Source organism: Neltuma alba, unplaced genomic scaffold, assembly GCF_004799145.2.
Source record: "Neltuma alba isolate B1F8T4 unplaced genomic scaffold, ASM479914v2 tig00011481_pilon, whole genome shotgun sequence".
Taxonomy (NCBI): Eukaryota; Viridiplantae; Streptophyta; class Magnoliopsida; order Fabales; family Fabaceae; genus Neltuma; species Neltuma alba.
The window spans coordinates 109,784-132,521 of NW_021636150.1; the positions used below are offsets into that span (position 1 = coordinate 109,784).

Consider the following 22,738-nt stretch of genomic DNA (forward strand, 5'->3'; position numbering starts at 1 on the left):
TATAATCGGAGCACCTTGTTTATCTAACATTCCCTTGTAATTTTCTGTTATTCATCAAGCAGTAAGTAGCAAACTAGATACGCAATAATGATAATATGATGCTAGCGAAGCATAAAGATACATGATGGAAGTTTGAAGGTTGTGCTTTAGTCCAGAATTTCACCAACATGCCCCAAAACTCCATCACTTTTAGCACCCCAAATTATTAATGAGCCATTTTAATCCTAGGAACATTATTGAAATCACACACGATACTGCACACGGAGGCCAGACACTCTTGTAATAACAATGACACATTACTGAGAAGGTGGACAACCGCCGACAATGGCTCCTGAGATATTAATCCAAGCTTCGTTTAATCTGCCAGAAGCTGTATCGGAACCATTGTACTGGGCAATGGAATAAGAACCTTTGTCCTGTATTGCTGCTGAATTCTCAGGTGGCCAGCGTTTGTTGATGCTGCTCACAAGGGCTTTAACTTCTTCATCAATGTTATTGTCTCCGGCAAACCCACTGAACTTTCTCACTGCCACGCAATGAGAGTTCCACTTGTCTAAATGCAATTTCAGTTCTGGGTTTGGCTGTGGAGGATTTCCTTTATATTTTGGTGATATATAAAACCTCACTGTATAGTCAGCATTCCCACTGGATGATGATGAGACAGTGCTTGTTAAGACCGGAGCAGTGAAGGAAAGATGGGAGGAATTCAGATTCGCCCCATGAATATATTGATAAATCCTGGCCCACAGTCAATAAACAGAATATTATAATTAGAGCAGCTTACTAATCCCTAATATAAAACTCAATTGATTAATTTAAAAAAATTAAGAAAGTTGTTTAATTAATTAATTAATTATAACATATGTTACATTATCTTTCTAAAATACTGATATGAATTATTAGATTATACCTTAATTTATAAGTGAAAAAATAAATATACATAGTTTAAAGTAATTTAGTAATTTTTTTAATTTCTTCAAGTTAATCAACTGGATTTTATATTAAGAATCGAAACTAGTATTATAATTGTGAAAAACAGAACATTGAGTCTGTCACCAAACAGAATGGGAAGAAAGAGAACCTGTGAAAACCGCTTGCAGTGGACAGATTGAAGGAAGATCCTCGTACAGAAGCTGACATCCATGAGGATTCATCATAAAGTCTGACCTCGAAGTCTGATTCAGAGCGTACAACTTTGTACCTTGGCCCTTCGATGGCACTCGCAAGTTTGGTCTTGCCACTCAAGTTACACAGTGCCATGCATAAATAGCAGAGCAAGCATATGAATGATCTTTCCATCTTCCCCTTACCTTGTCTCTCACACTATCCTCTCTTGCTTCAAGCCTTGAATTTAAATACACACAGATAGTGATATTGTTGTAACATGTAATAGGGGTCTTCAATTTATTAATAATATTGTCATTAAGGAAATAAATAAATAAATAAATAAACCACCTACGAAACATAAAATACTACCTCCGGTCCTAATTATAAGAGCTAGTTAACTAATTTGAAGAGATTAAGGAAATAAGTTAAGTTAGTTATTTGTAACAAATATGTGTTATCTTTCTTAAAATATCTTTACTAATCAAGTGTATTGGCTAGAATTATCATTGTTAAAAAGATTACTTTGAGAAAAAATACATAAATATGACAAATAAAGTGGATTAGGGTTTTATATTTAGGATCAAAATAAAAGTTAAACAAGATCTTATATTAAGAACCGAAGGGAGTATTTAAATTCAGATAATAACATGCCTATGATGCTAATATTTTAAAAAAATGATGATATTGACAGGTGGCAAAACGGAATTAGGCCATTTGATTCTCTGCAGAATCACAATGAGTGGGGGATAGGACTCTTTCAGAATTCTATAGTTCGAAGTGATTTGATGCCCGTCGCACCATGATTTTGCTGTCTCCCACTTCTTGTTATTTAAGGTGCCACAACCACAGATGTTTTCCTGTTTCAGAAATAGGCCCAGGAGATTATACCTGAATCAGTTAACATCGTACAAACAAAAATTAAAAAGGACACGAAATATTAAAGGGGCCAGTATCTTGATGGATCACCGGCGAGATCATGCCCAATTGTGAAAGTTTCTTCCATTATCTTCTCAGGAAGGAGACAAAAAGAATTTGGACGGGTCAAATAACCAATATATGGCAATACAACTAATTTATTCCACATTTCCTAAGTGCTTTGGAATCTTATAAAGATCATACTCCACATATGATTTTTTTGGCTAGAAATATCATATTATTGTGAGAAATAAGAGCTTAAAAGTTACTAAAATACAATTGAGATGAAATCAATCTAAAACCAAAATCAAACAAGATATGTAAGAATTGAATAACTAATTTGAAGATATTAAGAATTGAGAGAATCCCACACAAAAAAAGTTTAAAATTACTAAATTCTAAATCAAATTTGGTAGCAACAATTTAATAAGTCTTAATAATATTGGATTCTCAAATAATATATTTTTATATTTGGGATTTATTAATTTTAAACTCTGTTAACAATCTCAGTTACATTAGTCATTTGTAATTAATATGGTTAGTGTTCCTAAAATATCTCATTTGCATTGTAAACTGTATTAATATGGATTAAAACCCTTCAGCATTATAAATTTTCAAGAAAAGCTGACAAAACTTTACATAGTAATATCCAAATGCTCCACAAACTAAGAAAACGACAAGGGGTGATATTCCTGAGAATTGCTCCGCAACTTTAATGCCAATGCTGCTTCTTTCAGTGCTTCCACACTCGCAGCTTTCGATTTCTTCAAACACCTACTTATCATCTTTCAACCTCGTACCAGTTAACAAGGGAAGACATAGAGATCAAAGATAGTGGCAGCGTCCACCATAGCTGTCAGTGTGCGTGGATCCCTTGTTATTCTCATTCTTTATTTCTACTTTTCTCCTAGCTTGACCAAAGAAAATTAGAATCTATATTTCATCTCCATACTTAATTAGTACCGTCTTTAATATAAGAACTGGTTCAAAATTCAATTTGAATCTAAATATAAGATTCCAATCTATTTTGTCTATAATATTTATTCATTTTGTCTCTAAGTGATTTTTATGGTGATTATACATGTTAAGAAGTATTTATGAAAAAATAATTTTAATGCACATAATTAATAAATAACGTCTATTTATGATAAATAACTAATTTCTTTAATATTAGCAACTTAGTTATTTAGCTCCTATATTATATTAAAGATTGGAGATGGTATTTCTTTTATCTCTCTCTCAATGTCTATAATATTTAATGCATATAATTGATAAATAACGTCTATTTATGATAAATAACTAACTTAACTAATTTCTTTAATGTTAGCAACTTAGTTATTTAGCTCCTATATTAAAGATTAGATATATATCTTTTATCTCTCTCTCTCAATATATCATATGAGCTTTTGTGAACATAAAAAAAAAAATCTGGATTGCATTAAACAAAAGAATTCCCAATTGCCCCCTTTTCCGAATACGATATTTCGGGAAAATTCGGGTCGGATCAAGAGCATATTCTAGAAAATGAAGGCCCATTTGCATAAATGTTTATGGACCCATTTTCATGGCCCGCTGTTCAACAATGGGCCTCGGAATTAAACTTTGGAGAAAATCCATAAACATTGTTAGGGCTCTTAAATTGCGGTCTTCCCAGTGACAACAAATTAGCTCGGAATGCCATAATAACAAGTTAATAATTACATCAATTTAGCTCAATCGGTTTTAATTGCATTTCCTTCGTGAAATAATAAGTTTATTTTTGTTACATATATACACACAAATATTCACCTTCTCTTATTTATTTATTTTTGCTGGCAAAAAATATACATATATATATATATATAAAAGAGAAAGTGAATATTTGTATGTATCCCGACGATCTGAATGTGTTGATGTGCAGAAAGCAAGAGATCGTACGGCTTTAGTTTTATAGAAGGAGCAGCCTGAGAACACGTTGATATATGCAGATGAGTAATGATGGAAGAAGAACGTGCATGATTAATCATCATTCACGTCAATCCTAAACCTAACCGTTCAAATTATGCACAGTGCTGAAGCAGCATCATGATGACGGAGACGACGATGATGCATCAGAGAGAGGTGTGGCCCGCATACAAAAGAAGAAGATGATGATGCTATTAGCATGAAACATTGAATTAATTTGCAGACAGATCGAAATGACATTAATAATGAATCTGTTCTCCGACATGTTGCTGCACTCTGAAATTATGGCTCATATATACGAACACACGCTCTTTCGAGCCTATGAGGTTGTCAGGGGTTTTTTTTTTTTTTTGACCCCCTTCTGTTTTGTTAATTCCGTTTTGAAGTTGGCAAGTTTTTAGGTCGTCGTGCTCCTTCGAACTCTTTAGACAGTATCATTGCTTTGCATCTCTGTCCCATTCTTGCAGGCCTTTTCCCAATATATAATCATAATAATAACTCCGCAGGAGCCGGCACCTTTAACTTTTAAGTTGATATTTCAATTTTTTATCTTATAGTGTTATATTATATATAGTACTTCATTCTCTGTTAGTTATTGTTGAAAATAGATGTTATGTAAATCCCGCAATCTGCTGATATACTCAGTGTTATGTATTGCATATCTATATTTGGCCTTTTCTCAAGAACTTGAAGTTTGATTTCTGAGTCAATTTTTAAATTAATTTTTCACTTGTTTCTGAACCGTAACATGCGATATTTGCATGTTAAATATATCTATGCATATACGTATTCTATCCAATGGATATATCTTTTGATGTGTTGGTGATAATGTTAGCACTTGATGTTCACAAATTTAAATAGGTGTTAATATATTATATGTCTCGTGAACCAACCATTGATTCAATATTTAAAATAAATTATTAATAACATTAATTAGAGAAAGGGTACTCTTGTTGTAAGTTCATGATGATTTAAACCTATATATGCTACTGCGCCATGATTAATTATTCCTTCTCATGATTCTTTTCTCTTCTTTTTATGACGCCACTTTACTCATATCCCCACTTTTTTATATAAAAAAAAAAACAGATGCAATTCTAAAGTTTGATGCCTTGATGCGATATTTTATGATGCCTTGACGCTTTATATAATAATAATAATAATCTCTGGGTAAGTGATGAAGAGAGGGAATGGAATGGAATAATAGAATGCATATTCACTAATACACACACGCACAGTAGTATAATATGAGGTCATTATTATTTAGTATGAGAAGCATCAGAAAATTACGCAGAAGTTGAAGACCTGAGGTTCATGTTTAGGGTTTGATTGAAACCCCACCATATCCTGCATGAAGGAGCTGACTACGGCAATTAAGAAGTTTAAGGGAACACTTCTAATTACTACACGCCTATAGCAATGTAACCTCTACCATTTTCATTTGAGTAATTAATTGAGGTACTTCTATAAAAAATAATAATAATAATAATGCACCAGACGATTTAAAACGGGTCTTATTATTAAAAGGACAGAAACAAACTCTTTAAAAGTTTCTTTATATATATATATAAAACACATTGTGTGGGGAGATGTGGGATTGATCAAGTGGTTTTATGCATCTTTTTTACTTTATTTGTCACTCTCCTATTTCGAGGTTTATAGGATTTGAACCTCTGAAAAGTTCGTCCTAAGGCCTACCTTTCTTTTCTTTCCTTGTAAATTGTAGTTCTTTTGAATAATATATATATATATATATATATATATATATAAGCAAAAAATATTCGGCCGAGTTCGTGAATATTAAAGGGAGGATCAGATGATTTGTTGCAGTTAATTTCAAATAGAGAATTGCAAAATGTATTTTAAATTTTTGACAAATTTCGCCAGAAAGGGAGAGGAATCAAATCATAATCAGTATTACTACATATATATATATATATATATATAATGAGTTTGTTAGGTTGAGGCATGCATGAGCCAATAAGAAGAGTCAAAGTATGGGTTGAAAGGACGCTTTGACTGCTGATTTCGGTCAAATTAAAGGGTTATGGGCATAAAGTAATGAGTGAACTGATGGCCCATTTTGCTGACCTTCAAATTATCACATTATTCCACTTTTTCCCCTTAAAGACCACCATATGTACCTTATAAAAAGGAAAATTTCCTGAAAATTATTTCCATTCTAAAATTTATCGTCCAAAAAGATTTTAAAAAAAACTGTTTAAAAATTCATCTGTAACTTATTTTCAGTGGGTGTAATGTAACTTTTCTTCATTCATGTGTAACATATTTTAAACAATGTATAAATGTTGTACATAAAGAATGAATGAAGAAAAATCCCGAGATTCGCATCCGCAGCTTTAGGGTTAGGGTTAATAGGTTGTTCGGTGAGATTTATTTTTAGGTTCCCACAATATTCTATTTTTTCAGTTTGGTTAGTTCCAGTCCCTGTGGAAAGTGTACCTTTATATGTGTGTGTGTACGTATGTGTATATATCCCATGCATGCAATTGTAATACATCACTGGTGTTAAATAATATTGCTATGATTTCTTTATATATATATATATATAAATGCATGTATATATTAGAATGAGAATTTGAGTTGAGCTGAGGTCAGGTGCATGTGTTAGTTAATTATGAATCCCATCTTGTATTTTGCCTTTAATTATACGACTCATTCATATCACAAGTGTTAAGTAATGAAGTTGATTAATTTTAATATGTTGGATTTTTCTATTTTCAAATAAATTTAATAAGCTAACCTCTATTTAGTTTCGGTGATGAGAAGAGAGCAGCATCACGCACACGTGTAAAATAGAAAGGGTTAAAATATATTCAACATCTCGAATTATTTTTTTAGATGTGTCCAACACCCTAAATTTTTTTTTTTGTCTTGATGCTGGATGCACAAAAAAATATTTTTAGATACTAGAATCACCTAAAAAAATACTACGAGTTACTGGATGCACCAAAAATATTTCACAGTGTTGAATGCACTTAAAAAATATTTTAGGATGTTAAATATATCCGATAAAATACTTCGAGGTGCTATATGTATTTTAACTTAAGCATAAGGGCCTACAACTAATGGGTCAGATTATATAAATTTATTAATTATATTTATGCCAACTAACAGCAACGAGAGTGGCTGTGTGGTGGTATTATATACTATATCTGCTCTTAATTATAAGATCCTATTTATAAATTATGAATAAGGTTTTATAATTAGAATCGAAGTATATAGTATATTAATTTACTAAGATTCCGTTGATTATTGGATTTTTTTTCGTTGCCGGAACATTGATTATCTGATTATATGTGCTCTTTTTGCCAACTTTAATGGCTCGGAAATTAATTTAATTAGCGCTTTTTCTGAGAAGAAGGGATTAAACATTGGGAAAATCACTAATAGGTCCCACAGAAGATAATTTATTACTCTGAGGTCCCATGAAATGTCAAAATTACTGACAGGTCCCAAGGGACCTCAGAGTAATATTTTCGTTTGTAAAATGACATTATTGTCCCTCATATTCCAGATTCACATTTGCTCTGTCATTACGATTTACAACCTCAGCAACGACTATTAGCAACCTAATGAGAGGGCGTTAACAACCCTAGCAGTATCCGTTAACAACTTACTTTATAGAATTATATAACCTCTACATAAGAGTAAATTATAACCAAATAATATAATACAACAACTTTAACACTAAAATAGGAAGCTTTTTGATATCATTAAGAATTTTAACTAGATCCAATAGGATTATAGTAATATTTTAATGCGAATATCCATTTACAATCTCAACAGCGATTATTAACAACCGAATGAGAGGGCATTAACAACCTAAGCAGTAGCCGTTAACAACTTACTTTATATAATTATATAACCTCTGCATAAGAGTAAATTATAACCAAATAGTATAATACAACAACTTAACACTAAAATGGGAAGTTTTTTGATATCATTAAGAATTTTAACTAAATCCAATAGGATTATAGTAATATTTTAATGCGAATATCCATTTACAACCTCAATAGCGATTATTAACAACCGAATGAGAAGACATTAACAACCTAAGCAGTATCCGTTAACAACTTACTTTATAGAATTATATAACCTCCACGTAAGAGTAAATTATAATCAAATAGTATAATACAACAACTTTAACACTAAAATGGGAAGCTTTTGATATCATTAAGAATTTTAACCAAATCCAATAGGATTATAGCAACATTTTAATGCGAAAATCCATTTACAACCTCAACAGTAAGTATTAATAACCTAAGGAGAATTGTTAACAACCATAGCAGGGTCTGTTAATAACTAACTTTATCGGATAATATAACTTCTAACTATAACTAACTAAACTATAACTAAATAGTCTTAAAGTTAATCTTATATAGTTGTTAGAGGTTATATTATCCTATAAAGTCAATTGTTAATAGATACTGCCTAGATTGTCAACAGTTCTCTTTAGGTTATTAATACTCACCATTGAGGTTGTAAATGAATCTTCGCATTAAAATGTTGCTATAATCCTATTGGGTTTAGTTAAAATTCTTAATGATATCAAAAAGCTTCCCATTTTAGTATTAAAGTTGTTGTATTATACTATTTGGTTATAATTTACTCTTATGCGGAGGTTATATATTCTATAAAGTAAGTTGTTAACGAATACTGCTTAGGTTGTTAATGCCTTCTCATTCGGTTGTTAATAGTCGCTATTGAGGTTGTAAATGGATCTTCGCATTAAAATATTACTATAATCCTATTGGATCTAGTTAAAATTCTTAATGATATCAAAAAGCTTCCCATTTTAGTGTTAAAGTTGTTGTATTATATTATTTGGTTATAATTTACTCTTATGTAGAGGTTATATAATTCTATAAAGTAAGTTGTTAACGGATATTGCTAGGGTTGTTAACGCCCTCTCATTAGGTTGTTAATAGTCATTGTTGAGGTTGTAAATCGTAATGACAGAGCAAATGTGAATCTGGAATATGAGGGGCAGTAATGTCATTTTACAAAACGAAAATATTACTTTGAGGTCCCTTGGGACCTGTCAATGATTTTGACATTTTGTGGGACCTCAGAGTAATAAATTACCTTCTGTGGGACCTGTTAGTGATTTTCTCTTAAACATTCACAAGTTATGCTCTAAAGGGATTGCTCGCTAAGTGGTAGGCATCATTAACACACACGCCTAAAAAGATGCACAATTAATTTTACATATATAACTCTGATACCCCAACCCTATCTATATTATTATGATTCAATTTAATTAATTAACCCTTAGTTTACAAAAAAAAAAGACTTAATTAATTTCCGTATATTCAGTTTACGACTTGAATAATCAATAGATTTTATCATGCATTCAAACTTTTCCCAGTATAAAATGATTATGCAGCATACACACACACATATAAATATGTAAACACGAAAATTTATGCGAAATGTGATTAATTTACTGAAATAAAAATCTGTCAGTGTCACATTAACACACACACAAACATATATATATGGACCTGTTCAAATTTTAAGTTGCTGCAGAGAGAATTAAAGAGGCGTGCAGGATAAATTATCCAATAAGGATTATTAATAATATGAATTTGAAAAACAATATTTGAGCGTGTGATCAAAGATTTATGAAATTGCATCAACAGGTCATCAAAATTCAACATCCAGCTAAGCGGGGTTTGGGATTTCTAAACTTCACGGTTCAACTGAGATAATGTGCCCGTGAATTTTTAAATAATAATAATAATAATTGATGATATATTAACAAAGACGCAATGTGTATGTATTTTATATACTTTGTAACTAATATTTCTTCCTATTTACTCTTTCACATTAATTGCACCATCCACCCACCCACCAGAATTATTAAAATGACTATCCTGTCAAATGAACTTATTTTATGTTTCTCTTCTCATTTTAATTATTAATAAAAAATTTTAAAAATTCTATTACAAGAATGGTGTGGACCATGCCGTCTTACGTTAATAAGATTAATTTAGTATTGGATCAACTAAACCATGGCTGATGATTCAAATCTTGAAAATGTAAAACAAATAATATTAGAAGAAGAGTTGCGTCCTATGACTAGCAGTATTAAATAATTAATTTTATAAATATTAACTCTGTAAACTTATCATGTGATGTTATTTTTATCAAGAATTATGAATTGAAAGTTATAATTGAAAGTGAAAATTTCATTATTTAAATGAAATGCAGGCCAAAAAAACTTATCCAAGTTTCGTGTATGCATGGTGAAAGTGGATTAGCTTTATTTGTTAAAAATTATGAGTATGTGTCCATGATGGCATGGTATATACACAAAAATATATAAAATTGAATTGAAAATAAAATTGGAACAGCTGACAAATAGAACATCTAGGGAAGTGGGAAAGAGAGAAAAGGAAGGAACTTTAAAGCTAAAAAAAAAAAAATTCTAATTCCCTTCTGTCTTCAGACCCAAAGTTAAAAAAAAAAAAGAGAGAGAGAATAACAGGAAATCACATGGACCATTTTGCCCTTTAATATCCACACACAAAAAGCTAAAGTTTCAGTCTTTGTACTGCAGTTTGGAAACACAAAACCCTTCTCTCTCTCGCTTGATTCTTCACAAATTTTAAAAGTCAGAATGATTTTCTGGCATATATAATTCCACCCCACATGGCCAAACCTTTAAGAAAACCCCAGCCCTTTTTTTCTTTTCGGTGTATTCTTAATTAGCTTGAAACCCAAGAGTTCAAGTTGTCTGTAATACTATATCCATTGTTTACAAGTTTCAAGCACTAGACTCGAGAGAGTGAGAGAAAATAGCACGAGCGTTCTTGTTGTTGTTCTGGGATTTCAAGGATTTGGAAATGGTGAAGAAGACTAAATTAAGGTGCCTAGAATAGAGGTTCTTCTGTGTTGTGGAGTGGAGCTTCAAGTTTTGTTTTGTTTTTTCATGGAAGAAGAAGACAACCTCAATGCCAACAAACAGACACACGCATGGTTCTGAATAGAAACAAACGAAAGAAATTTCTCAAGCATGGATTTTAGCTTGTGTTTCAGCTCTCCAATCATTTCACTTCTTGTACATTTCCTCCTCCTTGTTGCTTCTCTGGCTTGTCCTGTCCGTTCTCAGATTTTCAATCAGACTTTTCAGCCCCAGAAAGAGCTTCTGAAACTCAACATCATAAGAACTCGTCTCCAGCAGATTAACAAGCCTTATGTTAAAACAATTCAGGTACATCAAATTCTCTGACCCGTAAATTTCCCTCCTTTTTCTTTTCTTTTGATTTTTTCGTCTTATTTTCGTGTGGTTTTCTGCAGAGTCCTGATGGAGATATAATAGACTGTGTTGTGTCTCATCAGCAGCCAGCTTTTGATCATCCTCTTCTGAAAGGACAGAAACCATTGGTATAGAAATTATATTTATTCGAATGGGTTCTCAGAATCTGTCATTCTGATATGGATTGTGACTAAAATACTGGATCTTTTTTTCCAGGATCCTCCAGAGAGGCCTAAAATCCATCAAAACCAAATGGGTTGGTTCAGTGAGAATTTTCAGATATGGACTTTGTCTGGAGAGTCATGTCCTGAAGGAACCATCCCAATCAGAAGAACAAGAGAAGAAGACATGTTAAGAGCCAGTTCTGTTCGCAGATTTGGAAGAAAAATCAGAGGACGTGTAAGGAGGGACTCAAATAGTAATGGCCATGAGGTATTCATTCTTCTAAGTTCCATCACAAACCCAGAATTTTCTTTTTCTCTTCCCTGACAAAATGTGAAGTATGTTTAACTAGAACAGGTACCTTTTTCCCATTTCTGATTACAATTAAAGCCATAACCACAAATTTGACCATGACACACCATCCATTATTAATTCCTCTGGTAATTTATTACATTGACCACAGAGTTTCAGAATCCCTCTGCAAATAGTTTCCCCTTACTCCAAAGCAAGAACTTCAGAAGCTGTCCTTTTCTCTTACGATTTAACAAAACAGACTGATCTTCATCTTCAAATCGCACCCACACCAACCTCTTCCAAGAAAATTTCTCAAGCACAGCCCAATCTGTATCTGGGATTGTATTATAAACTTGCTGCTGTGTTTATTTTCAGCATGCAGTAGGATTTGTGAGTGGAGATAAGTATTACGGAGCAAAAGCAAGCATAAACGTGTGGGTTCCACGTGTGGCAAATCAATATGAATTCAGTTTGTCTCAAATTTGGGTCATTTCTGGCTCATTCGGGCAAGATCTCAATACAATTGAAGCTGGTTGGCAGGTAGTAATATGTTCTGTTCACTCATTTAATTCTGTCCAACACAAACACTCTGTTTTTTCCTCTGTATCATAAACTTCCTTATTAATGCATCACACTAAGATAAGCATTTAAAAGGCCACAACCAAACCACCTACCTCTCTGTTTTTATTTTTTGTATTCTCTCAGTGTAATTAATAATATTTGGATTGCAAGCAAAGCAAGCAAGAGCAGTGAAACTAAGTTGCATCAGTTTTGATGCAGGTCAGCCCTGAGCTATATGGTGACAGCTATCCCAGGTTTTTTACCTATTGGACAGTAAGTAGAATTTATTACAACGTTTGTGTTTGTTATTTTAATGTTTTGTGTTTGCGTTTTAATTTGCTTCTTGCTGAAGTGTAAGATATGTGTGTGGATGCAGAGTGATGCTTATCAAGCAACTGGGTGTTACAATTTATTGTGCTCTGGCTTCGTTCAAACTAATAACAGGATTGCAATTGGGGCTGCAATTTCGCCTACTTCTTCTTACAAGGGTGGTCAATTTGATATTAGCTTGCTTATTTGGAAGGTAATTCCCTAAATTTAACATTTTATACAATTAATAACCATTTAGCATTTTTTATTAGATTCAAATTCTATGATTTTCAAATCAAAATAAGCAGCGGCCCTAAATTCAATATTCAATATTTTTTTCCATTTATGTTAGGTGGGTGTACTTGACTTTTTCTTTTTCTTTTTACTGTGGATCGTATCAAGTCAAGCGTTGTTACACAATTCTCTTATTCATAACATAAGTCCCGCTTAATCACCTCACTATTGATTAAAAAATAGTTAAAAAGAAGTTATAACATTAAATGTGTAGAAAATTTATAAAACTTTTTAAATATACCCTGAACAAAAATCAAAATAATACTAATTACAATAAATTAATCACTTATAAATTTTATATGATTTATTTTTTTGCCAGAAATAAAATTTAATTTTATAGAAAGACAAAATATGAAATTAATGTTTTGCTAATCAAATTAGAGAAAATAACTTACATCAGTGAGTAAATCGTGACATTGACTAACAGGTTTTTCCTTGGGGTAGTCAAAGGAAAAATACAAAGGACGGTCAATGGTGGGATCTCATTGTTTTGGAAGTCTCGCGTTGGCATTGAATTTTGTGTCTAAAAACTCTAAAGTAGAGGCAGGCCTTTATTTAAGGGAAAATGACATCTAATAATTGTTTTTTAAATTTATAATGAGTGGAACAAAACATTACCATTATAAAAAATAAAATTTTGATGGAATAATATTAAAATTTGTTTTAACCTAAGTTGGGTTGCGAATTTTCATATTTTAATAATACTCAGAATTCTTATAACCTCATGAATCAGGGTGATAATTATTATGAAGGTTAAGTTAGAATTTCATTACCCTACAAAGGTCTAAAAATTTTCTTACAATTTTTAGAAACAAAAGCAATGATCCTTGCATAAAACTTAAATTAATTCTAAAAAAATATCTCTAAATAACTATGATAACTTTATCCATATACGGCAACATTTAAGGTTTTTTTTCACCCATAAGAATGCCCCCTTGTGACCCGAATAGAGAATGACAGGATCCGAAGCATGGGAACTGGTGGCTGGAGTTCGGATCGGGTATATTAGTCGGGTACTGGCCGTCGAGGCTGTTCACGCACCTAAGGCAACACGCGAGCATGGTTCAATTTGGAGGAGAAATAGTGAACTCGAGATCGTCGGGTACCCACACACTGACCCAAATGGGAAGTGGGCATTTTGCAGAAGAAGGCTTCGGAAGAGCCTCTTACTTTCGGAACCTCCAAGTCGTGGATTGGGACAATAACTTGGTCCCTTTGTCCAATCTTCGGGTCCTCGCCGATCACCCGGGTTGCTATGATATTCAAGGCGGCATTAATCGTGTGTGGGGAAACTACTTTTACTACGGTGGACCTGGTAGAAATGTTAGGTGCCCCTAATTATAGACCACTTCTTCCGAAAATTGAAGAGAGAAAAGAGAGAGGTTCATATTTTTTTTCTTTTGGCATTCTTGGGTTTGCTGCTCAGGCTGATCATTTATTGATATCAATTCTTGTTATATTTGTACTATTTTCTTAGGTTTTTGCTTTTGACTAACTAGTCATCCATTGATTATAGACTCTTGTGTAAATCTCAAAAGTTGAATAGTGAATATGATATCCTTTTTGATATCTTTGTCTGTTTTTCCAAATCTTTGGTATTTTTGTCATATAGATAATTTTGATGATATGATCAAAATTGATAAATAGTATAACATATTAGAAAGTTTGAAACTATATGTATTTGAATAATTTGCAAGTTATATAAAAATTATTTTTGAAAATATTTAAATAATTCGTGTATTAAAGAAGGGTATTTTAGTCAAAATAAAAGTTAACGGTCAATTAATAGTTTAGGGAGATAAAAATAAATCATTAGTGATATAAGGAAGCAAAGTTGGGAATCAGGGCTGATGGGCTTAAAAGGGCTAGCCCTCCAGGGCTGAAGTTTCAAAAATACCCTAATTTGCTAGGCCCGGCCCTTAAGCCACAGGGTTCAGGGCCGGCCCGCAGGCTTTTGGCCCGTTTGAGAAAAAAATACTATTTTTTTATATTTATCATAAATTTTATAAAAAAATAAAAATAAACCAATGAAATTATTAAAAAAAGACATAAATATGAATAAAATTAAGTCACAAATATAAAATATCATCATATATAAATATCTATCAACATCCAAGAATATTTAAAACATTCATTAACAAGATAACAACATCTAAAAGTTTTATCTATAGTGCAATTGTGTAATAAATAAACACTATCATTAATCTTTTGAAATTTCATCATCACTATAATTAATTACTCTTCTTCATAAGCATGTTTTTCTTTCGTAACAAAAATATTAAGTTTTTCTTTTTTATAAGAATTTTACTTTTAAATTGTACAATCTAACTATTATTTTACTTTAATGTGAGAAACATTATTGTTGAAACTCATGAATTTCTAATTCAAATTATAGAATCACAAGTTATATAAGTATAAAAATACTCTATTATCAAATATATATATATAGTTTAAAAATATCAACGCATATAATATAAATCAAATTATTATTAAAGTCCAAATTAACACATTTTTTAAAAATTTAATTAGATAAATTATTGTTTAACACTAAATTTAATTTTAAAATGATGATAATAACTAAATATTTAAAATATTAGTAACAATGTAAAAAATTAATAATATTAGAATTATATAAAAAAATTAAAAAACAAAAAAAAATTATAAAAGGGCTTAAAAGGGCCGGCCTACAGCCCTCCAGGACTGGCCCTTTTAAGCCCTCGGCCCTCCAGGGCTTATTTTCTATTTGAAGGGAAAAATATCAAGCCCGACCCTCATAATTTCAGGGGCTAAACGGGCCAGCCCAACAGGCTCGGCCCGTTTTCCCGGCTTGTGTAACATATATTTTAATTTCAAAAGAAATTCGTATACGCTTTTAAAATACAAGAGATTTTCTGTAATTTAGGTAAAGTAGTAAGGTATGTAATGTATTTTACTCTAATTATTATGCATGTGGTTCACCGAATTCTAATTAGCTTAAAAAGTGCCATTAATTGTTGAATTCATTTTTAATTCATATAATAAGAGAAGTGAACGGGCGGTATCAAGTGAGTCTGCCTACTGTAACCGATTACAGCTAGGTTTTTTTTTAATAGCTGAAACCGATTACAGCTGGTTAATATGAATACTTAACATGCAATAATTGTTAATTACTACTTGTATTAATTAAATGCATAAATGGGGAAAGAATTGACTTGGAAGGCAAGCGGAGGTTGCGTAAATAACAGGAGACTTTGCCTCTGCAGTTACAGTAACCATGAACCGCAGGTGGCTGCGCTGGAGATGGAATATAGATCCACCCCATCTGACCTCCCTACTGGTGCTTATTACGTCATATTTAATATTTTGAACCCCTTACCTATATTCAGTTTTTATTGTTTTTCATTAAAGAAAAAATAGTTTTTTTTTTCACTTTCCTACCTATCAATAAATACTTTTTAGGAAGAATTACAATTAAGTCCTAAGAAAGAAAAATAATTACAAAAAATCTTAATAACAACTTAAGCAGCCTGTAATAACAAGTTTCAAAGTAACAAATGATAACTTCTAAAATTTTTTTTATTTAGACCTTATTATAATTTTTGACGTTAATAAAACTATTTCGGCCATCGTTTTCTGCTAAAGAGGGGAACATAGCAGCCACTGGCAAATGCCAAGCTCTATTTGGAGCCCATTATATATGGGTCCGACCAAATTCAGGCCTGATGAATTGGTCCATGGGTCTAAGTCTCAAAAGCCCAATGAGGCCTGGGCCAGTGATTGGGCTCCTCACAATCTTCAAAATCTTCGCCCTCAAGGATAAGAGCTTATCTTTCAAGGATCTTTAACTCATGACGAGCATCAGATTGTGGAACAAGTTGACATTAGAAACTCCGCCCTTTTTTTATTAGACGACAGAGGAGTGCTCATAAAAATGTCTCTATCTTTTTTTACAAAAATGCTATACGGATAAAACTATAATAATCCTCGTCGTTATTTTCCAATTCTGTACATACGATGATTTTCTAGTTGTGTTCTTCATCTAGACTCCGGGGTTACCTACATTTGTCTTCTTATAATAGTAGCTTTTATACCTATGTATTCAAACGTCTCATTCTAAAAACATGTTTTGAATAAATAAAATAAAATAAAATAATAATATTGGTTTATTATTTTTCTATTTATTTAGAATTAAGATGGACGAATTTCCCAAAGTAAAAGCATTCGGGCTCGTCAAATAGTGGGGGGGGGTGAAGCGTTATTAAAAATGATCATTTAATATTTGATGATGACAAATAGATTAAAATATGACTCGCTTGTCACACTTAGCCACGACTACTTGTGATTAAGAGCAGCGAATTTCTGTGTTTTTTTTTTTTTTGGGAGGCGCTGTTAGGGAGGAGGGGAAAAAACAGTTAGGATTGGCGCCATAGTGGGGCGATGCAAAAAAGGCGCGTGAGGTACACGAAGGAGGTACCGACCGAAGAGGGAAGCCAATCGGGAGGCGGAAGAAAAGAATATAAAGAAAGTTAATAAATAGATTTGTGTAGTTTGGGGGGAGCCACCTGTTTGTGTTTGGGACCACGTGCTGTTTTGGAAGCGTCTAGACTCTAGACTCATCCGCGTAGACTATGACTCATCCTGTTCTCTCTCTCTCCTCACCCTTCACGTGCTCCTTCCCCACCTACGCATTTTTCTCCCATTCCTTTCTTTATTTCCCCACTTCACCAACTTGGTCAGCACAATCAAGTTACTAATATTATTTCCCAACCACACAAGAAATATGAGAAAATTTACTTGAGCCATTGAAAGAATTTGATACTGAATTTGAATTTATACCCAAAAACCTTCTAACTCAATCACACTAAATGTTTTCCACAAGTTTTTTTTTTTCCCCTTTTGCAGACTCAAGTTATGAGTTATGACCTTATAGCTAATCCTAAACTTTAAGTTATCAAAACCAAAGGCCTCAAATGGTTTTGGCAGAGTAGATGGCAAGATACATAATGGAGAAGTGGGACCGGCAATCAGTGGCACCGCAAGCTTGAATCCTTTTTTTTTCCAACAAAAGAAAAGCGCTTGGTAAGTAAATTATGGAATTTTTAAGTTATACATATAGCCATATATATACTCCTCTGATTCTATTTATAAAGCAGATAGATAACACATTTTTTGTCCTATTTATAGGGTACTGAGAGAAATTTTTCGTATCAATATATAATTTCACTCTTTATTTATTATTGTGTTGACTCTATTTATATAAGATATAATATATATTAAATAAGGACAAAGTTAGAAAATTGTTGAATTTTAAATTAAAGTTAATAAAATTTTAGTTTTTTCTTAATCTATATAAAACATGTTGAAAGTATCTTATAAACAGGACTAGAGAAGTATTATTTAAAATGAATATCATATTATTCACCATTAATACATTTTTAAACGCGCCGATGACCGTGTTTTCATTACCTTAAATATGAGTGCATGTTTAAATTAATATTAAGGTACCTTCTTTTTAGGGATAAATATACAGCCTATGAATTAAAAAGTTCATATAATAAGAACTTTAATTCTGGGAAATTCTTTGGTCAAAAAATTTATGGGAAATCCAGCCCTTTCATTATTTTTCTCACGCAATATTTTAATTATTTATTTATACGAAGTAGGTAGTACCTTGCATTAAGTATACTCTATTTTTCCTCACCCATAGAGTAATAACATAGAAGAATCTTCGTTTTTCTTAACAATAATAAAAGTGAGCTAGCTTCCGATGATTTTTTTTTGCGTAAGTCTCGGTATCCGACCTCCTGAAGGAGATCGACTAATCCAGAGTTGCCTCTAAATCGAGGAGGGGTGAGATGTCGAAACCGAGCCCTGGAGGCGGGCACGCACCTTGGGCGCCCTTTCTAGCCATCCGGCCAAGCAACGGAGCTCCTGCTTCCGATGATTTATTGAGCATGCATGAAAGTATTTATAAATTGTCTGCCCATAACAACAGCAGAATTTGAAGTCATAATCTTATGAAGTCAAATTCAAATCAATTTTTATTAATACAAGGGTCTTCTTTATGTTTTAGTATTCTCACCAACTAGATCAATTATTATTAAAAACAAGGGTTTTTTTTAAATTATTTCTTAATTCTTCTACTCTTTCCCCTCCTTCGATTTCTTCAATACTATCAAACATGATTCAGAATCTTTGAAAATCCACGTCGTTCATTCCCATATTATAAATTAAAAATATTATAATTACAAGTCATCTTAGCGCTTTCCAAAACAAAGTGGCCAGCTATTTTTATTAGAACAGTTTTGTTGTTTACCCAACAGCCGCGGAATCTGCCTGTGGCACGCCACATCACATTCATTGAACCCTTACCGTTAACGTATACTCTCTCTCTCATATGATCAATATATACTCCTCCGGTCCTAATTATAAGACCCAATTAACTTATTTGAGGAGATTAAGGAAGTAAATTAAATTGGTTATTTATAATAAATAAGTGTTGTTATTCCTAAAATATCCTTGCTAATTAGTATATTGGTTAAAACTATCATTATTAGAAGGATTATCTTGGAAAAATATATAATAGAATAATAAGAGGAGGAGGAAACACACCACTTTCAGGTTTAAAACTTGAGAGTTAGTTACCCAAATTAAGATAAGGAAAAAATAATAGTAATAATCTGAGACTTTTTAATTATGGTATTACTATCTCCGATCCTTAATATAAAATCTTGTTTGATTTTTATTTTGATCTTAAATAAAGATTCCAATTACTTTGTCTCTATATTTATAGATTTTTTTCAAAGTAACCCTTCTTAATAATAGTTCTAGTCAATACACTTGTGCAAGGATATTTTAGAAAAGACAACACCTATTTAGGACAAATAAATAACTCAACTTATTTCTTTAATTTTTTAATTAATCAATAGCTTTATAATTAGGATCGGAGGTAGTATTTGGCTTACAAGAAGAATTAAGGAAACAACTAATTTTTATTCAGAATTCGTTTGTAAATTGTAAACAAATTAACAAACACAGTTGAGCGTTGGCTTGACGTCTCTGCTCTCCACAAGTCTATCATCATAAAGATAAAAACCTCTCGAATCGTATTCGTATCTGAATCGGTCTTATTTGTCTCGTCGCTGATTCGGAGGCGATTATCTGGAAAATTATTCTGGATGTTGTTTTCTTCAGCTCTGTGGTGCCTACAACCATCCCGATTGTCTCAGGGGCAATGATTGGACACGCATCGTTAACCCAAGCGAGCATTTCTTTTCTCCACGCATTTTTTTTCTCTTATTAAATTCAAAAAGTTTATTGCTTTCTCGATGGAATTTTGATTGGTGGTCTGCTTTCCATGTGGCAGGAGAACAATAAAAATGTGCAAAATAACCATTTTTCAAAGTTTGAATTTTGAGGCGTGAAACGACTATATGAAATCTGTTTCCGACCCGCGTGAGATTTCCTTATTGCTTTACTCTACATGGTAACATTCAAGCTTCGACAACACAAAAGGGGTAATCTATTAGCCTGAGCCCTGAAGGATTTGAAGCGTTTCTTACCTTCGGCAACAAGGAGCCTTCTTCGTGGGTTTGTCTTCTGGGTTTCAAAGAAGGCTCTCTTGTTTGGAAACTTCTTCGTTGTTCTTCATTTGGGGGTTGATTCTGCAAAATGATCAGATTATGGTTAGCTTATCTGCAATTGGTGGAGCTGTTTGTGAGCTCTATCATCCATTTGCTTTATGGATTTTACATTTCAGCACGGGTGTTGCTGGAGATCTCTCGCAAGCTCTTAGTGATTACTTTTACAAGTCTAAGGAGAATATCGAGGTCAAGGACGAAATGCGAAAAGATAAAAACGATGACCTGCCTCCTATTGTGTTACTACATGGAATTTTCGGGTTGGCAAAGGGGTAAGTAAACGCCTGTTTCCGTTCGTTTCTGTGATGAACTTCTTTTCTCCAATTAGATGAATCTCATTCCGTTTTCAATTCGCAGAGATTGGGTAGTTTATCGTATTTCGCCGGTGCAGAGAAGAAAGATGAAAGGGTTCTCGTCCCTGATTTGGGATCTTTAACCAGTATCCATGATAGGTGATTGATTGAGGCGTCGAAACTTCCATTATTTTTCTGGGTTTTGTTAATGGATTTTCCTTTTAGGTTGGGTTGCTTTTGATTTTGTGCTTGTTCGGGAAAGTTCTGAAAGTATTTTGTCTCAGGGCTCGCGAATTGTTCTATTATCTAAAAGGTGGGCAAGTCGATTACGGCGAAGAGCACAGCATTGCTTATGGACACTCGCAGTTTGGACGCATCTACGAACAAGGTTCGAGGATCTGCTTGTTCTGTAGTCTATTATGCTCTTATAGTCCATTTTTCCCGTTGAATGAAAAAAAAATGTCCTGACAATTTGGATGCAGGCCACTATCCTGAGTGGGACGAGGATCATCCTATTCACTTTGTTGGTCACTCAGCTGGAGCACAGGTTGCTCGTGTTTTGCAACAAATGCTTGCTGATAAGGTCAGTCCCAAATGCACTGTCATGCTGATGGTCTAATGTGGAAAATGATTTGTTGAAGATTATTTGGCATGTTGTCTCCAGGCATTTAAGGGGTATGAAGACACTTCAGAGAGCTGGGTTTTGAGCATAACGGCCTTATCAGGAGCATTTAATGGCACTACAAGAACCTACTTTGACGGCATGCAGTAAGTTCCCATCTGTAGACTAATTTATCCAACTCGGAGGTCCTCACCTTGTAATTCATGTCGTGTATGGGAAAATCGTAGTCATGCTTAATCTGATGCATAAATTATAGCTTACCGTTGACATTGAGGGAGTGATATTATACAGAGCAATCTATTACTGATGTTATCTTATTCACTAGATATGGGGTGATTGGGTTTAGGTAATAAATTGGAACTAGTATATTCCTTCGGTACTTATGAGTTAATGCTCATGCTGCCATTCTGAGCAAACTGGCAACTGTGATCTGATGTCTCAATAATGGAATCTGCATTCAAAAAGACCATATACTTGCTTGCTTCAATTGAATGTCATGAATGTTTTCATTGTTTCTGCACTTCTGCTAATCTTGAGAATTGAGTTTCACTTGTGAACAAACTGTGATTGCTGAAACTGGTGATCTTCAACTTGAGTTTGTTTTAGGCCAGAAGATTGGAAAACATTGAAACCTATTTGTCTGCTGCAAATTTGCCGTATCGGAGCAATAATTTATGATTGGCTGGACATTTCCATGCTAAAGACCTACTACAATTTCGGGTTTGATCACTTCAACATGTCATGGAGGAAGATGGGCATTTCGGGGCTTGTCGATTGCCTCCTGGGGCATGCCGGTCCATTTGCTTCAGGGGATTGGATCCTCCCTGATCTTACAATTCAAGGATCTATAAAACTCAACTACCATCTACACACTTTTCCAAATACTTACTACTTCAGCTATGCTACCAAGCGCACTAGGAAAATCCTAGGTGTCACACTTCCTTCAAGCATTACTGGAATTCACCCATTGCTTTTTATAAGAGTTTTGCAGATGACCCAATGGCGACATCCTTCCGACGTTTCTCCCCCTTACAAAGGTTACAGGTATGGTTTTTTCATTTTATTGAAGCATTAGACATTTCTACCTCTGGCCTTTCCCTTGAGCAGCTTCGGGTTGTAACTTGAGTTAAGCTTGACCAATCAACAACTTCCAAATTGGCATTGCAGGGATGAGGACTGGCAGGACAACGATGGAGCCTTAAATACAATATCCATGACCCATCCTCGTTTCCCAATTGAACACCCAAACCGTTTTGTTGAAAAGGATTCAGATTGCGAACCCTTGCAGCCAGGCATCTGGTATGTGATACGCTGCCCTCTTATGAATGGTGTT

The 22,738-nt window shown here is 33.2% G+C and overlaps 3 protein-coding genes across 4 annotated transcripts; 2 read left to right on the top strand and 1 right to left on the bottom strand.

Annotated features, from left to right (window-relative positions):
- Positions 1-86: 86 nt before the first annotated feature.
- On the bottom strand, positions 87-1,298 carry LOC114713955 (heme-binding protein 2-like). Of its 2 annotated transcripts, none has more exons than XM_028898646.1 (2): positions 1,082-1,298; positions 87-645 (listed from the first exon to the last, which is right to left on the bottom strand). In XM_028898646.1, the coding sequence occupies exons 1-2, from the start codon at positions 1,258-1,260 to the stop codon at positions 297-299; spliced, it is 528 nt and encodes a 175-aa protein (XP_028754479.1). In that variant the 5' UTR covers positions 1,261-1,298; the 3' UTR covers positions 87-296. The 2 variants fall into 2 exon arrangements, with proteins under 2 accessions (XP_028754479.1, XP_028754478.1); XM_028898645.1 differs by having other exon boundaries at positions 87-738.
- A 9,329-nt stretch (positions 1,299-10,627) lies between these two features.
- Positions 10,628-14,440, top strand: LOC114713967 (uncharacterized). The gene is made up of 7 exons (XM_028898659.1): positions 10,628-11,206; positions 11,293-11,379; positions 11,468-11,683; positions 12,083-12,247; positions 12,488-12,541; positions 12,645-12,791; positions 13,832-14,440. Exons 1-7 carry the CDS (start codon positions 11,009-11,011, stop codon positions 14,207-14,209), a joined length of 1,245 nt encoding a protein of 414 aa, XP_028754492.1. The 5' UTR covers positions 10,628-11,008; the 3' UTR covers positions 14,210-14,440.
- A 6,286-nt stretch (positions 14,441-20,726) lies between these two features.
- Positions 20,727-22,708, top strand: LOC114713966 (lipase-like; the record flags this gene model as incomplete). Its single annotated transcript, XM_028898658.1, has 7 exons — positions 20,727-20,762; positions 20,848-20,942; positions 21,068-21,171; positions 21,266-21,366; positions 21,448-21,551; positions 22,012-22,449; positions 22,573-22,708. Coding segments are annotated over 7 exons (1,014 nt in total), but the record flags the coding sequence as incomplete, so codon positions are not given.
- Between the last annotated feature and the right edge of the window lie 30 nt (positions 22,709-22,738).